At 45.3% G+C, this 15,803-nt stretch overlaps 3 protein-coding genes across 3 annotated transcripts; 1 reads left to right on the top strand and 2 right to left on the bottom strand.

The window, feature by feature from the left end:
- Nucleotides 1-1,919: 1,919 nt before the first annotated feature.
- On the bottom strand, nucleotides 1,920-4,226 carry LOC129856727 (beta-crystallin B1-like). The gene is made up of 6 exons (XM_055924456.1): nucleotides 4,141-4,226; nucleotides 3,701-3,795; nucleotides 3,447-3,565; nucleotides 3,135-3,267; nucleotides 2,764-2,906; nucleotides 1,920-2,596 (listed from the first exon to the last, which is right to left on the bottom strand). The coding sequence occupies exons 2-6, from the start codon at nucleotides 3,788-3,790 to the stop codon at nucleotides 2,425-2,427; spliced, it is 657 nt and encodes a 218-aa protein (XP_055780431.1). The 5' UTR covers nucleotides 3,791-3,795; nucleotides 4,141-4,226; the 3' UTR covers nucleotides 1,920-2,424.
- A 1,514-nt stretch (nucleotides 4,227-5,740) lies between these two features.
- LOC129858116 (beta-crystallin A1-2-like) lies at nucleotides 5,741-8,229 on the top strand. The gene is made up of 6 exons (XM_055927087.1): nucleotides 5,741-5,847; nucleotides 6,528-6,610; nucleotides 6,715-6,833; nucleotides 7,039-7,180; nucleotides 7,355-7,497; nucleotides 7,634-8,229. Exons 2-6 carry the CDS (start codon nucleotides 6,536-6,538, stop codon nucleotides 7,779-7,781), a joined length of 627 nt encoding a protein of 208 aa, XP_055783062.1. The 5' UTR covers nucleotides 5,741-5,847; nucleotides 6,528-6,535; the 3' UTR covers nucleotides 7,782-8,229.
- Nucleotides 8,230-8,558: 329 nt separating this feature from the next.
- Nucleotides 8,559-10,780, bottom strand: LOC129858117 (uncharacterized). The gene is made up of 2 exons (XM_055927088.1): nucleotides 9,865-10,780; nucleotides 8,559-9,707 (listed from the first exon to the last, which is right to left on the bottom strand). The coding sequence occupies exons 1-2, from the start codon at nucleotides 10,642-10,644 to the stop codon at nucleotides 9,681-9,683; spliced, it is 807 nt and encodes a 268-aa protein (XP_055783063.1). The 5' UTR covers nucleotides 10,645-10,780; the 3' UTR covers nucleotides 8,559-9,680.
- Between the last annotated feature and the right edge of the window lie 5,023 nt (nucleotides 10,781-15,803).

Genomic DNA, 15,803 nt, shown 5'->3' with positions numbered 1-15,803 from the left:
GAAGGTTAGTGAAAAAATTTATATATTTTGGCGATGATATCGCTCTCTTTGGCTAGAATCAGTGCTCGGGTAACGTTTGCGTATGTGGTATGCTAATATAACGATTTATTGTGTTTTCGCTGTAAGACACTTAGAAAATCTGAAATATTGTCTGTATTCACAGGATCTGTGTCTTTCGATTAGTGTATGCTGTGTATTTTTACGAAATGTTTGATGATTAGTAATTAGGTAAACACGTTGCTCTATGTATTTATTCTAGTCCATTTGTGACGGTGGGTGCAATTGTAAACTATGATATCTACCTGAAATATGCACATTTTTCTAACAAAACCTATCCTATACCATAAATATGTTATCAGACTGTCATCTGATGAGGTTTTTTCTTGGTTAGTGGCTATCAATATCTTAGTTTAGCCGAATTGGTGATAGCACCTGATGGAGTAAGAAACTGATGGAGTTAGAAAAGTGGTGTCTTTTGCTAACGTGGTTAGCTAATAGATTTACATATTTTGTCTTCCCTGTAAAACATTTTAAAAATCTGAAATGGTGGCTTTATTCACAGGATCTGTATCTTTCATTAGGTGTCTTGGACTTGTGATTTAATGATATTTAGATGCTACTATTTAATTGTGACGCTATGCTAGCGATGCTAATCAGTGTGGGGGGGGGGGTGGGGGGTGCTCCCGGATCCGGGGTAGATGCTCGTTAGAGGTTAATGCGTTTGAGCCAATCATTTGTATTGTGACAAGGTATGGTTGGTATACAGAAGATAGTCCTATTTGGTAAAAGACCAAGTCCATATTATGGCAAGAACAGCTCAAATAAGCAAAGAGAAATGACAGTCAATCTGGAACATTTCAAGAACTTGTGTAGTCGCAAATTCCATCAAGCACTATGATTAAACTGTCTCTCAAGAGGACCGCCACAGGAAAGGAATACCCAGAGTTACCTCTGCCGCAGAGGATAAGTTCATTAGAGTTAACTGCACCTCAGAATGCAGCCCAAATAAATGCTTCACTGTTCAAGTAACAGACACATCTCAACATCAACTATTCAGAGGAGACTGCGTGAATCAGGCCTTCATGGTCAAATTGCTGCGAAGAAACAACTACTAAAGGACACCAATAAGAAGAAGAGAAGAGTTTGGGCCAAGAAACACGAGCGGTGGACATTAGACCGGTGGAAATCTGTCCTTTGGTCTGATGAGTCCACATTTTTGGTTCCAACCGTTTTGTCTTTATGAGAAGCAGAGTAGGTGAACGGATGATCTCCGCATGTGTTATTCCCACCGTGAAGCATGGCGGAGGAGGTGTGATGGTGTGGGGGTGCTTTGCTGGTGACTCTGTCAGTGAGTTATTTAGAATTCAAAGCACACTTAACCAGCATGGCTAGCAAAGCATTCTGCAGCGATACGCCATCCCATCTGATTTGCGCGTAGTGGGACTATCATGTTTTTCAACAGGACAAGGACCCAAAACACACCTCCAGGCTGTGTAAGGGCTATTTGACCAAGAAGGAGAGTGATGGAGTGCTGCATTAGATGACCTGGTCTTCACAACCCAATTGAGATGGTTTGGGATGAGTTGGACCACAGAGTGAAGGAAAAGCAGCCAACAAGTGCTCAGCATATGTGATAACTCCTTCAAGACGGTTGGAAAAGCATTCCTCATGAAGCTGGTTGAGAGAATGCCAAGAGTGTGCAAAGCTGTCATCAAGGCAAAGGGTGGCTTTGGAAATTATCTGCAGTGCTCAGCTCTGACTTCATATTCTCCTATCGATATGTGTATTTTCATGACCTTTTCATCAACATTGACTAATCTGTACTGATATGATTTTCATGTTATGACCTGTTATAGCACTTTTATTCATACAGTGTCATCTTGGTCATGAGGGTTATCGGTCACAATGCAAAGACAACGTTTTGAAATCAAGATTTTCATTTTTATTGAAAAGTTGGCCAGGATTCTGTACAGCAGAGAGGGTGTGCGATACACAGGGTTAGGAAGTGGGGGGTGGATATTGAAACTTCTTTTCCCATGGTGCATCATACCCTGAGCCGAGAATCATGTGTAAAACAGCAAGATATTTCTCGTTCCCTCTTTGGTGCTGCAATGGACTGCAGGGGAAAGGAATGGGGGACGAAAAAGCTAGGAGGGAAAAGCTAAGGTCGGACCACAGGAGAGAAAGAGAAGAGTAGAGAGAGAATGATGGAGGGGTTGTCTTCAGGTGTTCTGTAGCCAGGTGGTCCTTCAATTGAGGTTTGAAAGAGTGGGGGATTTTTAACGTCAACCCTCTCCCTTGTTGTTTCAGATGGTATGCTTCAGCCAGGGGTTCGGCAAGGCCTCAGACATCTCTCCCCCTCTCTCTCTTCCTCCGCCCCTCTCCCTCTCTTCCGCTCTTTCTCTTTCTCTCCTTCCCCGAGCCTCACTTGCTGGCCATGGTGTAGCATCCCTGCTGGTGCCACTGCATGTCGCGGATACGCCTCACGGACTGGAACTGGGGGTGACGGGCGCCGAACTCGTTGAAGTGTTTGAAGTCGCCCTTCTCCAGAAGGTACTGGGAGCCGCGGTATCCGGGGAACTGGTAGCCCACCCAGCTGAGGGGAAAAAGGAGAAGACCAAATTATGTCACTAGGCAAGTCACTACGCATGTCACTAAAATAACAGCCGTTCTCCTACAATCTTTTCATTCTAGATCTATGTGTTCTTAGTTGTGAGTTTAAACTCTGTTAATTCCTTTTTCCCTCTCCATAGCAACACTTACGTTCCGCAGCTGACCATTATGCTGCCGACCCTGTCGGTGAAGCCGTAGGAGAACAGAGACGGAACGTCATCGTCCATGATCTCCATCTTACGGCCCTTGAATTCCCCAACCTCGTACAGGCAGATCTTGTGCTTCTCGGGGTCCTGCGAGAGAGAGGGGAAAGGAGAGAGGTGTGTGAGAATGAGGGAGGTGTTCAGAAGGAGAGAAATGTACAGGAGAGAGACAAAAATGGAGAGAGAGTAAAGAAAGGCAGAGTGAGAGATCAGAGGGTAGCAAGTCACAAAGAGAGAGGATGTGTATACGTGAGAAAAATTAGAGAACAGATGACAGAGAGAGAGAGAGATGGTGAAAGGCGAGAGGAGTGTCCCCACCATGCGGACGGGCCTGAAGGACAACAGGTAGTCGTTCTTCTGGCAGTTGCTCCAAGAGTCCCAACGGGGGAACTCTCCCTTCTCCAAAATGTAGTGTTCGCCACAGAAGTTCATCTGCTCGAAGCCCACAAAGCTATACAGGATAGAAAGACAGTGTTACTTTATTAGACAGCTGTTTACATATCTAATTGGGATTTAAAAAAAACTGTAAATGATACTGCTACTTCTACCATTATCCATCAAAGCTACAGGAATAGCAGGACATTAATAGAAACTAATATATAGTATAAAAAACTGGAGAGGTTGACTTACGGTCCACACTCAACGCGGAGGGAGCGGACGCGGTCCATGCCCATCTCACACACGTTCATGCACTCGTTGCTGATCTCGACCATGCGACCCTGGAAGTTCTCCTGGTCGAACACAAACATCTGAGGGGCAAACAGAGAAAGAGAAACAGACATAAGTATATCATCAACACAGATAGTGTCTGGCTGTATCAGTGATCCAATGATATTCCATTAGATTGGAGCCAGGAGAAGTCCTGTTAGTTGGGGACTACTTGCCTTGTAGGACATCATGCCCATCTCAGACTTCTTGCTCTGAGCAGCCTTCCCGTCGGTCTGGGAAGCAGCCTTGGACTTATCACTGGACATGATGACTGGAAGAGAGAGAGAGAGAGGGGGATGAGAATGAAACAGTCTCAAAACAGTCAAGAAGACACATCCAATGTGTTGGGAATACAAAAAAATGTATGGAAATAGCAATAAGGGATGAAGATGGAGTGAATGGATGCTATCAGGGGAAGAGGGATATTTGGGGTTGGGGATGCAGTTAACATGTTTAATATAGTGATGTATAATAGGAATGTAACATAGCGACTTCTAACTACTGATTTCAAAGTCAAACTGCTGCTGAACAGCTGCTACTCATCTTTCTCCCCCTACTCCCTTTACCTGTGTATGCAGGTGCCACCATGTGTATCGTGTGTGTCTGCTGCTCTTACCTGTGTGTGTGATCTGCCTCACTCAGAGAGTGTTTGTGGCTCAGAGCGCGCCCCGCCCTTTTATACGCTGGCGCCCAGAGGAGGAGGATTAGAGACAGAGAAACAAACCTGCTGAGGTCAGAACCACGAGACAATAGAACCACCGCATCATCAGAGAGGGACAGTCAGGGGGGGGGGGGGGGGCAGCCACAGGGACCAATGACATCCATAGTTCATTGAGAAGAATTGGAGGGTGGTTGATTATCGAATACTGTACATGATGATAGGGTCTAACCACAAACAGATACAGTATCTGAGAGATAGAGACATAACACTGTACCGGGATCTGTGATAAGCAACTGATGACGTTTTTCGCACTCTGGTATAACCTGTGACAAAGACCTGTACATATATTGTGTTCATGGTCATAATAATATTGATCCTATGTCATTTTGAGGAGCACATTTCCCACGCTCAATAAGGTAGAAAACTAAAGAATAACAGCAACAAACAACAAAAAGTAGAACAAACTATCACAATACATAAAACCATTACATACTAATGTAAAATATGTTGTTTTTAAATGATCAACCATTAAAAGCTAGCTTGAATAGGTAGGAGGATATTTACTGAATAGGCTCACTATTTACATCGGAGGACATGTGAAGTGTGCTAATCATCTGCTCATAATCAGTACCAACTTCTATTACAAACAGAACATTTCTGGTCATGTCTTCTCTCTGAGTCTCGTCTCATCCCCATCGGTTTTGAAACAGTTGAATGGGAGCTCAAGCCTGAAGCAAGTCATTAACACATATTTTTTAATTGATGCGTTATTGGACCTCACATTATCAAACTACCGGGTTTTGATTAAGAGAGTGTTAAGTCTATAAGGTGTCAGTATGATTTCGATGAGGTGTGAGGAGTGAAGTTGTGTGGTGCAATTTTTTGGGGGGGTCTTTACTGTGCTTAAGGGGCCAGGGTACCATGTATATGACTCAAGGATGGATGGGGACTCACAAGGATGTGTGTGTGTGTGTGTGTGTGTGTGTGTGTGTGTGTGTGTGTGTGTGTGTGTGTGTGTGTGTGTGTGTGTGTGTGTGTGTGTGTGTGTGTGTGTGTGTGTGTGTGTGACCCATGGAATCTGTGAAAGGGGGCAAAACATCTCTGTGTTGTCCTATGTGTTTAGTGACTAATGAGATACTATTACATATAGATGTCAAACTTTCTAATTCTCAAACGTTTCAATCCTGTCCATATTCAATTATAAACATATTTGTATACTGACTTTTTCTCTCTACCCAAACGGTGCCTGTGCCCCTTTAATCTCCACATCCTCCACCTCTATCCCAGCCTTTGTGACTGCCACACACCGGACTGCTGACCAGCACGAACTGACCGGGCCGCTATTTGTTCCTCTCCCATTCAGGGCGAACCCCGATCGCTGTGCACAGAGAGGACTGACGTTCCATAGTATATGCTGAGCTGGCGTGTCGCGCAGTTTCGATGGAATGACAGGAAAGAACAGGAGCGCGCTGTTGGCCAGTGTTCTAGGTGGGAAAAAGTTATTGTGCGCGTACCAAAGCCCTGCGCCGTGGACGCGCTCCAAGGGGCGCGCTTCTCGTTGGTCCATATAAAACTGAAGCGCCAGGTTCTCTCAAAGCTCTACGCGAGATAGCGTTAGGCGCGTGCCACTACCGAGCTCATCACGAATAAGTGCCAAACTAGGTAAGGTGCCAACTCCGTAACGCATTTAATGCAAATTATAGGGACAGTCAGTCAGATAGGTCATAACAGGCTTATTCAAGACGCGTTTACACATTCATTTAAAACTCACCAAAAGCACTAACCCTGAAACAACACGTTAACCTGCAGTGCACATTGCATAGTTTGGCTACATAATGTATAGACTCGTTTAATAACTGATCCGTGGCTCCATATTGCCTATTCTGGTGTAGCCTACAAACTTGGATGGACAATAAACGATCTGATGTTTTACTGTTAGTTCACAAAAATCTCGATTTGTTGCGTATTATTTATTTTATACGATTGGCTATAACAGGGAGCGAGCTTGTTAGATAAAATATCGTGTAGCTTTATCATAGATTAATTGATCGGCATTAGTATGACTTCAGCTCATTAGAGACTGTGCAGTGACATTTTTTCCAAATAGTGCATAGTGGATAGGAGAAGTGTTAAAGGGGAAACATTTTAGAGAGGTTGTTTCCCGAGGCATGTTAACTTGAAAACCAGTGTGAAGCCTTGATTATAGAATAACATAGAATGTAATAAAATATAATGTTACTCTGTCTGTGTGGGTTGTTGGCGTTGAGGTGACTTATTGAGGTCACCTCAACTTATTGAGTTGAGGAGACTGTGTAATGGAACGTTTGACTCTTGCCTCTTAGGTGTAAAGATGTACAGAACCACTAGATCACCAATGATGCAATCGCTTGTCAACTCAGGAATGGGCGTGGCTCCTTTCTTCAAGGTAACACACCTTAGAGGAGCACATACCTTTGCATAAGTGGGATGGGCTCTGTCACCTTAAATGTCCCTCTTCTCATCTTCCATTTCTTCTCCCTCTCTCTGTAGGTGACTGTGTTCGAGCAGGAGCACTTCCAGGGCAAGTGCCAGGAGTTCACCTCTGAGTGCTGCAACATCCACGAGTGTGGTCTAGACATCATCCGCTCCATCAGAGTGGAGAGTGGAGCGTGAGTTTCACACTGTGTGTTTACGCCATCTGTTTAGTGGGAATGTTTATTTATTGACAGAGGAATCCAGGTGTGTAATCTGTCTGTCTGTGTGGATGAGTGAGTTATTTTGTTTATAGTGGCTGGTACAATGTGGGTGATTAAGATGGTAGTTCAACGTGTAAAATATCTCAATGTGTAAAATATCTCTCTCACCCCCCTGTAGCTGGGTGGGCTTTGAGCACCATGACTTCCAGGGTCAGCAGTTCATCCTGGAGAGAGGAGAGTACCCCCACTGGGACGCCTACAGTGGCTCCCTGTCCTACCACGTGGAGCGCCTCATGTCCCTGCGTCCCATCTACTGTGCTGTGAGTACCACAGTGTGTGAGAAAGAGGAGATGTGAAAGAGAATCTATGCATTTTTTTTTTATGTCTGCCAAACGGATACATTCTATTAAGGCCTTCCTTGAGAAACTCCCAAATTCTTGGAATATGGTCATATTTATGTGTGTGTATGTGTAACCTTCCTCTCTTTCTCTCAGTCCCACATGAGCAGTCGTATGATGATCTTTGAGAGAGAGAACTTCATGGGCCGCAGTGTTGAGCTGTGTGACGACTACCCCTCCCTGCAGGCTATGGGCTGGTCCATGCCCGAGGTCGGCTCCATGCACGTGCAGTGTGGCGCGTAAGTTATTAACGTCTATTATTCACTACACACACACACCACGTGTTAGCAAACAGCTGTGGTTTAATACTTTGCGCACACGAATGATATACTAAACCTTAGTGTTAAATGAATATCCCCTATCGCTATCCCCCAGCTTTGTGTGCTACCAGTACCCCGGCTACAGGGGCCAGCAGTACATCATGGAGTGTGAGAGACACAGTGGAGACTACCAGCACTGGAAGAACTGGGGCTCCCACTCCCAGACCCCCCAGATCCAGTCTATCCGCCGTATCCAGCATTAAGAGGGGCTAGAGGCTGAGAGGCCCACGGACAGCAATCCCCAGCCCAGACGCTGCTCTACCCCTTACCCCACCAACGGGAAGACCAGCTGCCCCTAACTACCGACTCACCACATAACACTGACACACACAGCCGCTCCGAGGTACGATGAGACTATATCGCACCGGTAAAGCACAGGAACACACACACTGACATGACTGACATAACACATTGTTTATTTTTATCAGGGTAGAGCGCCCACACACAGACACACACCTGCGCTGTACTACCTGAACCCCGAACCCCTGTCCAGGTCACCAGGGCTGAGCAGAGCCACACATCCTGTTCGAACCAGAGGTCAACGCATCAGCAGACACCAGTTTCAAGATGGCGACCACCGTAGTGCAGCTCTAATGTGATGTGTGTAGGAGGTTGAACCAAAGGTTAACTAATAAACTCATGTTCACTTCAGTCACTCAGGCCTGTCCTATCATTATGTGGTGTGTGTGTGTAGGATCATCTATAATAAACACCATATGGGATTCAACATAGCAGCGTCTCAAGATGTGCTATTTGGGTCTAATGTAATAAGCCAAGGGCTTGTACACTGCATGTCAAACCCTCTGATAAACATAGATATAACATAAAAACTACTTCAAATAAACCTGTTGCTTTAAAAAAAAAAAAATGAATAGCCTTGCTGTATCCACTCAGATTACTGTCACCACTTAAAGACACTACAACACCGTGATAAACATCTCAGCTATTTAGGCCGCACTTAAAATATATTCACACAAGGACACGTTAAGAATATCTTTAATCTGGTTTTTAAACAGAAAACAGTCAAACACCTGGGGAGAACAGTAATAATGACAAACCTGACGTGATTCCATTCTCGAACAATCCGAAGCAGAATCGGAAGATGTAGGCCTGTGATGATCGACACTCAACCAATGAAAGTCGACAATTGCTGTGAATCTGAACTAACAGCAGTGTAAAACCTGATTTGTTGGCAACTCAGAACGAAACATTTGCTATATGAATGAACCCAAACTCCTCTGCACAAGAGGCAAATATAGCTGTTGTTTTTCCTACACGCGTCATTGAAAACTTTAACACAATGATGTTGTAAAGGTCTGGGCAGTGAGATGTAGACAAACAGCACAACTGACCCACAGTGTAAAACACATTCATAATTGACGATCTAAGTGCTGAAAACTAGAACTCAAGCACAGAGCTCTAAAGACAAGGTGAGGTAGAAAAAAGGTACAACAAAAATGTCAAAAAAAAATTTAAACATCCAATCATCCTCATTTAACAATTGGTAACTTGGAGGAACTCAACCACACAATCATGCCACACAATCATGAAAACTCAGATTAGAGTTGAGTGTGATAATCTGACCGATAACGTAGGATACCGTGTGTATGGACTCAGTCAGAGCAGAGATGACATATATCCAATAAAAGGGGTGTGGTCCAACTCTCCTCCAATGACATCAATCTCCTCTTCCTCATCAGAATTAAGCCCCTCCCCCCAGGAGCCAGGCAGTATGATAGGAGGGACTGGGGAGGCGCTAAAGCCCCCCAACACATCCACTTCCTCTTCCTACCAGCTTCCTGTTGACCCTTCGATGTCCACCTCTCGGATGGAATGTGAAGGATGGGAGACTGGAGGCTTTTACTATCCCAGAATGCATCTGAACTGAGACCTTCCACTCTCCGATTTGGATTGGTGGGTTGTGGAGTTCGGTCTGTTTTTCTGCTCTGTCATCCATTCTTCTCCATCTCCTTCTACATCACTGCCCCAGACACTCACCTCACAACCTCCTCGCCCTGTCTGATTGGCTGGGCACTCTGACCTCTGGGGTTCTGATTGGGCTGATCGGGAGATTGGGTAGGGGTGGGGTTTTCTTGGTAGTGTCAGACTGCTGCTGGCCGGGCCTTGGTCTGAGAGATGACAACACTGACTATAATTAGACCACTCAGCCATAAAACACCTATACAAATTATACACGGCTAACAATTTACTGAAGAATGCATGAAGTATACTGAGTAAATAGTAGCAGATGTTTCATAACATCAAATGTTGAGGAAAGTCTCTCACCTGAGATTTGATCTTCTCAGCCGACCTGATTGTGCGGTTGACTGGGGTGGGCATTTGGCTGTGAGAGACTCCGCCCCTGGTAACACAGCCTTCTCCATTCTGACAACGCACACTGCAGGCTGGCATGGCATCTTGTTTGTTTGTACACACACCTGGCAACGCATCAGTGACCTGATTGGGCAGTTTGCTGGGGGTAGGCGTTTCCCTGGCAGCATCCTCGGGTTGGCATAGCTCCTCGCCTGTACGGACAGACACACCCAGGAACACATCATCCACATCCGGCAACGGACCACTCACAATCTCGCAGTTCCTCGTATTCACGGAGTACCCTTTCTTTATCCTCCTCTTCTTCTTGATCAGTAGTCTGGTCCTGTCTATGTTCCTCTCCCCATGACGTTTCTTGGGCCAGACTATAGGTTGGATGTTGATCTCGCCTCGCAACCGTCTTCTGGTCATCACCTTCCTCTCTTCCCCTGGGCTGGGTGGCAGACTGGTAGGGGGTAGAGCTGAGGTGGGCTGGACACTGTTAGGAGTTGAGTATGGAAGAGGTGAAGTGTGAGAGAGAGGGAGGTGTGTGTGTGCGGGGTGTGTGACTGTGCTACACTGCTCTACGTGGGCTGTGTGTGTGTAGCTGGGTTCTGGTTGAGGCATGTATACCTGGGCTAGGTGTGTGTTACTATGCCCAGTGTTAGAGGTGTGTGTATAGGCTGTGTGTGTGTAGCTCTGCTCTTCTCTGACTTGAGTGCTCTGAGTTCTGTGTTCAGCTGTGCTGGTCACCATCTGGGCTCCACTATAGTTCCTGAGAGCGGTGTAAGGCTCCGAGAGGCTGGCTGTGCGCCGAGCCCCCTCTCCCTGTTCCTTGTACCACTGGGTTGGATGCTGCCACCTGCTGCTCAAACGACCTGAGGAAGTGATCCAGGATGTCACTCAGCTCACTCTCGACATGCTGCTGCAGCCCCACTTCTGAGGAACTTGGCACTTCCAGAACGGTCACCCGCACCGGTCACCTCGGGAACAGCGTCCATGGCGCTAGGAGCTGCTACGGCAAAGCCCCTGCCGGCGTCCTGGCGACCACCACAGGCGAAGTCTAGGCCCATCATGATGTCCTCCAGCAGGCGGTCAAACTGCTCGGCAGAGTCCTCCTGGGGAGGGGGAGCCAGAAGGGGGAGGGGGGCAGTGTGGACGAGGGACGGGGCAAGGGTCAGGTAAGGGGCAGGGAGATGGGGACGGAGTTGGGGGGTTGGATGGTGATGTTGTTTTGTAGGTCAGAGCGTGGTAGAGTTGCATGGGTAGGGCAGGGAAGGGTAGGGGTAGGGCAGGGTAGGGGTAGGGCAGGGTAGGGGTAGGGCAGGGCATGGTAGGGGTAGGACAGGGTAGGGGTTTGACCTGACTTCTCTGCTTCTTAATCACTGGGAAGCCATCCTGAAGGAGAGGACTTTACTGTGACTAAATGTAACTTAGCACACAATACACTATTATTACAATTTACAGCATGGGGAAGTGAAGAATGCACAAACACAGTTATAAAACCCAATAGATATGTCATGACAGAGGTGTGTGTGACTGTATGTGAAGGCAGACAGATGTCACTCACCGGGACAAGCTGCTGCCCTGCATTCTGTTGGCCCCTCCCTCTCTTTCTGCCTCGCCGCGAGGCTCCACCCCTCTCCTCCTCCATACCGGTGATCTCCCACATCAGCTCCCTGGGCTTCAGCTGCTGCAGCTCAGCGGAGTCACGTCAATCAGGATTAACAGCAAGCGCGCATATCAGGACAAATGATGTGAGACTCAACAAGGAACAGCAGCACTAGCTTCATAATTCTCACTCAACATTATTACTTGCGTGGTTCTTTGTATCCTGATCGACCCCAGTCCTACCAATCATTACAGCAAGGGAGAGACATCCATTACATCCAACAGTGTAAGAGAGAGGATCCATCAATGTGCTTTCTATCTCAGTATGTTGCTAGCTAACATTGGCCTGAAAGTTGAATTCAGGGAGGAAGCAACGTGGCGAGGACAGAGTAACGAACAGATTTAACACGCTAGTTTACTGTCTAGACACGATTCAACTGTCAGAATGCCAGGTAAATGGGGGGAGATTTTGCAAACACTAGGAAGAAGAACGGGGTATAATGGAATGTATTAGCATCGTGGGAGATGACCGAAAAGGTTGTAGGTATTGCAGATGAAAAATGCGAGCCCACCACGCCGATCTTATTTCTCATTCACAAACGGAGAAACAAGAGAAATGCTGCTCCATTTTCTAATGCAATAACATTGTTTGATTCAGGAACTACATTTGTATGAGTATAACAGTTAAACAATCATCATTACAGATCGCTGCACATTTTGCATGCCACTCCAGCATTCCAACTAGATCACCTGGGATGCGTTGAAGACATTGCAAAGAAGGGAATCAATTTCCCCAGAACAAAATGTACAGCGCTCATGAATGAAGTTATAGGGCCCGCAGTGCATGAGGAACTAATAAATAAAATTGTGAATGAGTCTTACTCGTTGATTATTGATGAAAGTACGGACGTCGCAACCAAGAAGCAACTGCAACTTCTATGGGGATCACCAACATGTACCTCCTTTGGCCCCTCACTGGCTGGAACCCTGTTTCTGAGTGTCCCATAAAGTCCAAGAAATGGCTTCAACCTGGTAGTGGGGCTCCTGGTTGGCCTAACCCAGCACTTTGGGGGTGAGCAGTACACACCTCATATCTGTCTGTCCCTCTACTCTCTGTAGATCAACATATGGGTAATGGCAGCAGCAGCAGCACCAACTTGTGTGGGGATAATTTCATCCTAGATGGATGGCTACTACCAAACTAGCACTACTGTTTTGGTGTACTTATCTCTATACATTAATTTACATTTATTATGAAATAAAATCCAAAAAGCAAACTGTTGGGGACTTTAGTTTTTCATACTCCAGTTTAAAGGAATACAATTATTTTAGAGCAATGTGACTTGAATTAACACTATTTCACAATGATTAACATTGTGTTAACACCATTTCACAAGAATGTTTTCTGAAAAAACATACCTCTTAACCATTCACTATCCATCACTTATATAGTTCAGATTAAATCATTTAATGTGATAAACCAATAAAAAGGGAAAAATGCAGAGAAGCAATTTGACCATAAGTATTTAGATTGAACATTTATCCAATAGTTGTCTCCATAATGACAAACTCCTCTCTAGCTGCTGAAAAAAAAAGTTGGGCAAGTGTTCAGGCCTTTTGGGTGGGTTTTGAGTGGTCATTTGGCTACAAATTTTAGCTTGACCTGGCAACACTGATAAATGGGTTGCCACAAATGCACCTGTAGAGAAAAGCCATACTGTCTATGAAAATTCTCTATTTGTGTAGTGTGTACTGGACTGTAAACTGTACAGACGAGTACATTTTTTCAAAACCAAAACTTTATTCCCCCTCAATTAAGCATTTTTCACCCAAATTACAATTATTGTATTAATCTAAAACAATTAACTGTGTAGATCTAGGCCAGGCCTACTGGAATTTAAATCATTAAATACATTCACCGTCAGTGACAGACAGTTATACAGGGCTAATAAATCTAGATTAAGACATTAGAGCATTGTAGTATAATTATAGCCTAGTAATGGTCCAGACTCCAGGTTCTCATAATCTGCACATTATATATACATAGCCCAAGTGGCTGTTGAATAGAACAGACATAGGGACACAATTGAGTCAAAGACAGAAGCCTCTGGAAGTCACATGCAGATCTAATCATGATCTGATTATGAACTTCACCGCAAATTCCACAGGGAGATTCTAAAAACCTTTGATCCACCTTCAAATAGAATCCTATGGCACAGGCAGAATTCATCCGAATTCCACGACTCAAGTTCAAAGGGTTCCATTCCCAGTGTATTCCAAAGGGTCAGTGAAAAGGACTGGGTTTGAGGGTGAGGTATCCTTGTGCGGTTTGGGTCTAGGCCAACGTTCCTCGAATTTCTCAAAGAAGAGTGGATCGGTGAATGGCCCAGAGTAGATAATGTGCTGGATTAGGTAGATGATTGCCACGACCATTGCACTGATCAGAAAGAATGGTATGAGCGGCCGCAGGTGAGCCCACACGACCCCCACCTCATATACTAACGATCCCAACCCACCTTGGTTACCAGTGTGAGTGGTGCGGCGAGACGAGTCTGGGAACGTGGTGGGTGAACCATCCTGCGTGTTGGAAGACGGGGGAGAGAGGTGATCCATAGTGGAGTAGTAGAAAGAAGAGTGATGCAAAACTTTTTCAATATTTAAGTTATTTGTAGCCTGTGATGTCTCCAGTTAGGCTAATCATCCATGGAAAAAATAAATGCAAAGAACATTCTGTAGTTCGAGTCACTAATCTCTTGCACCACACACTTCCTGTGCTCAGTAGCTGTTGCTCTCACACAGACACTAGTTACCCCCAGTGCTTGTCAATAGTCCATGGCTGGTAAGGTTTAGCCCTTTGCTCCAAGTTTGACTTGAAGACTTGAATCTTCATGGGTCTGAAGTCAACATGTTTAAATCCTCACTAACATGCCATCTGGAGCAGGTGGTGTTCCCTCTTTCTCAATCTGTTCTTTAGTTTTCCTTCTCCTGCCCTGCTGTGTGGATTCTGGAGAAACATGACACTGCGCATGATTGAGAGAGCAAATGAAGGAGAGTGGCATCTTTAAATAGCTCTAGTACCAAGTGACAGGAGAGTGTGCAACAGGGGAGCAAAGAGAGAATCTGCTGTATTAAGTGCCCTCAAATTTAGGGAGAGACACATAGGCTGCATGCATACCGTACACACACTAACACTTATTCGCTCTCGTATGCTCATACAGGGGCAGACTTAGTGATTTGGAGGCCCTAGGGGGAAGAATAATTTTAGGACCCTTGTAGGTATATAAAAATATTTGATAAAACATAGATTTTGGCCTTACTGCTAGTCAAAAGGAAGTGTTTAGAAGTGTCCTATACCAGAGATATAAGCTCAGAAAAATATTTTTTGCCATGGAATTAGCTGTATACCTTTGACGGGGAAATGCCCTATTCATTTTTCGGCCGGATTACCTTCAGACGAGCCCCGTGACACTTGTTGGGGTCGTAGAGCAAAATGGAGAACACCAGTATTCGTGAGTTACAATTTCTAGGCCAAACCGTTTAGACGCTACAGAGGTTTTCTTGATGTCTCCTGGTCTGACAAACATCGCTGTAGCGCAGACGTCAGCAGATGCAGTGGATTGAGACGCAGCCCATGTTAAAAAAAACATATATTTTAAACAGATTAAGGGGCTCGAGCTGAGAAATGTTCTATGCCCAGCTCATGAGGCCCCTGCCTCCTCCGCCTAATGGTAAGTCTACTAGTGCACTCACACATACTTGAGGCTTCATGATCCAGCCTTCAGCTGTAGTTAAACTGCATAAGCTGTAATGTCTGTCTGCAGAGATGTCTGGAATACTGATAAGGGTTTACGAGGGGACATTGAGACACTTTAAAGCGCTCATGTTCATTGGTCACATCCACCCTGGTATCGTCTCACACCGTGAGACATGAGTCAAAGAAGGCTGAGCACATTAAACACTCAAATTTCATCTGTGGCCAAAATGTTCCCCAGGGTCACATTAGCCTGTCACATACAGCAATGTCTAGGACTTACTGGCCAAGGTGTAGACTCAAAAGCAAATTCAGAGGGGTAGAAACCCCTTTCAGGAATCTCAAATGTAGTAGATGCATATTAACTGAGTGAGGCACAAGACTGAGCAGACCACCCGTAGCTCAAGCCTTCATGGTTATTAAGGCGTGAATGTGTATGTTTGAGTTAGTTTGTCTGGGTAACCAGACTCCCTAAGCTGTACCCCTTAAATTAGACATGTTTATCCCAAGTACACATCTCTAGCTGTCACACATGCACACAAATCTTATCAAA

This window comes from Salvelinus fontinalis, chromosome 6 (assembly GCF_029448725.1).
Source record: "Salvelinus fontinalis isolate EN_2023a chromosome 6, ASM2944872v1, whole genome shotgun sequence".
In the NCBI taxonomy this organism is placed as follows: Eukaryota; Metazoa; Chordata; class Actinopteri; order Salmoniformes; family Salmonidae; genus Salvelinus; species Salvelinus fontinalis.
This window is presented reverse-complemented; position numbering and strand designations above follow the sequence as displayed.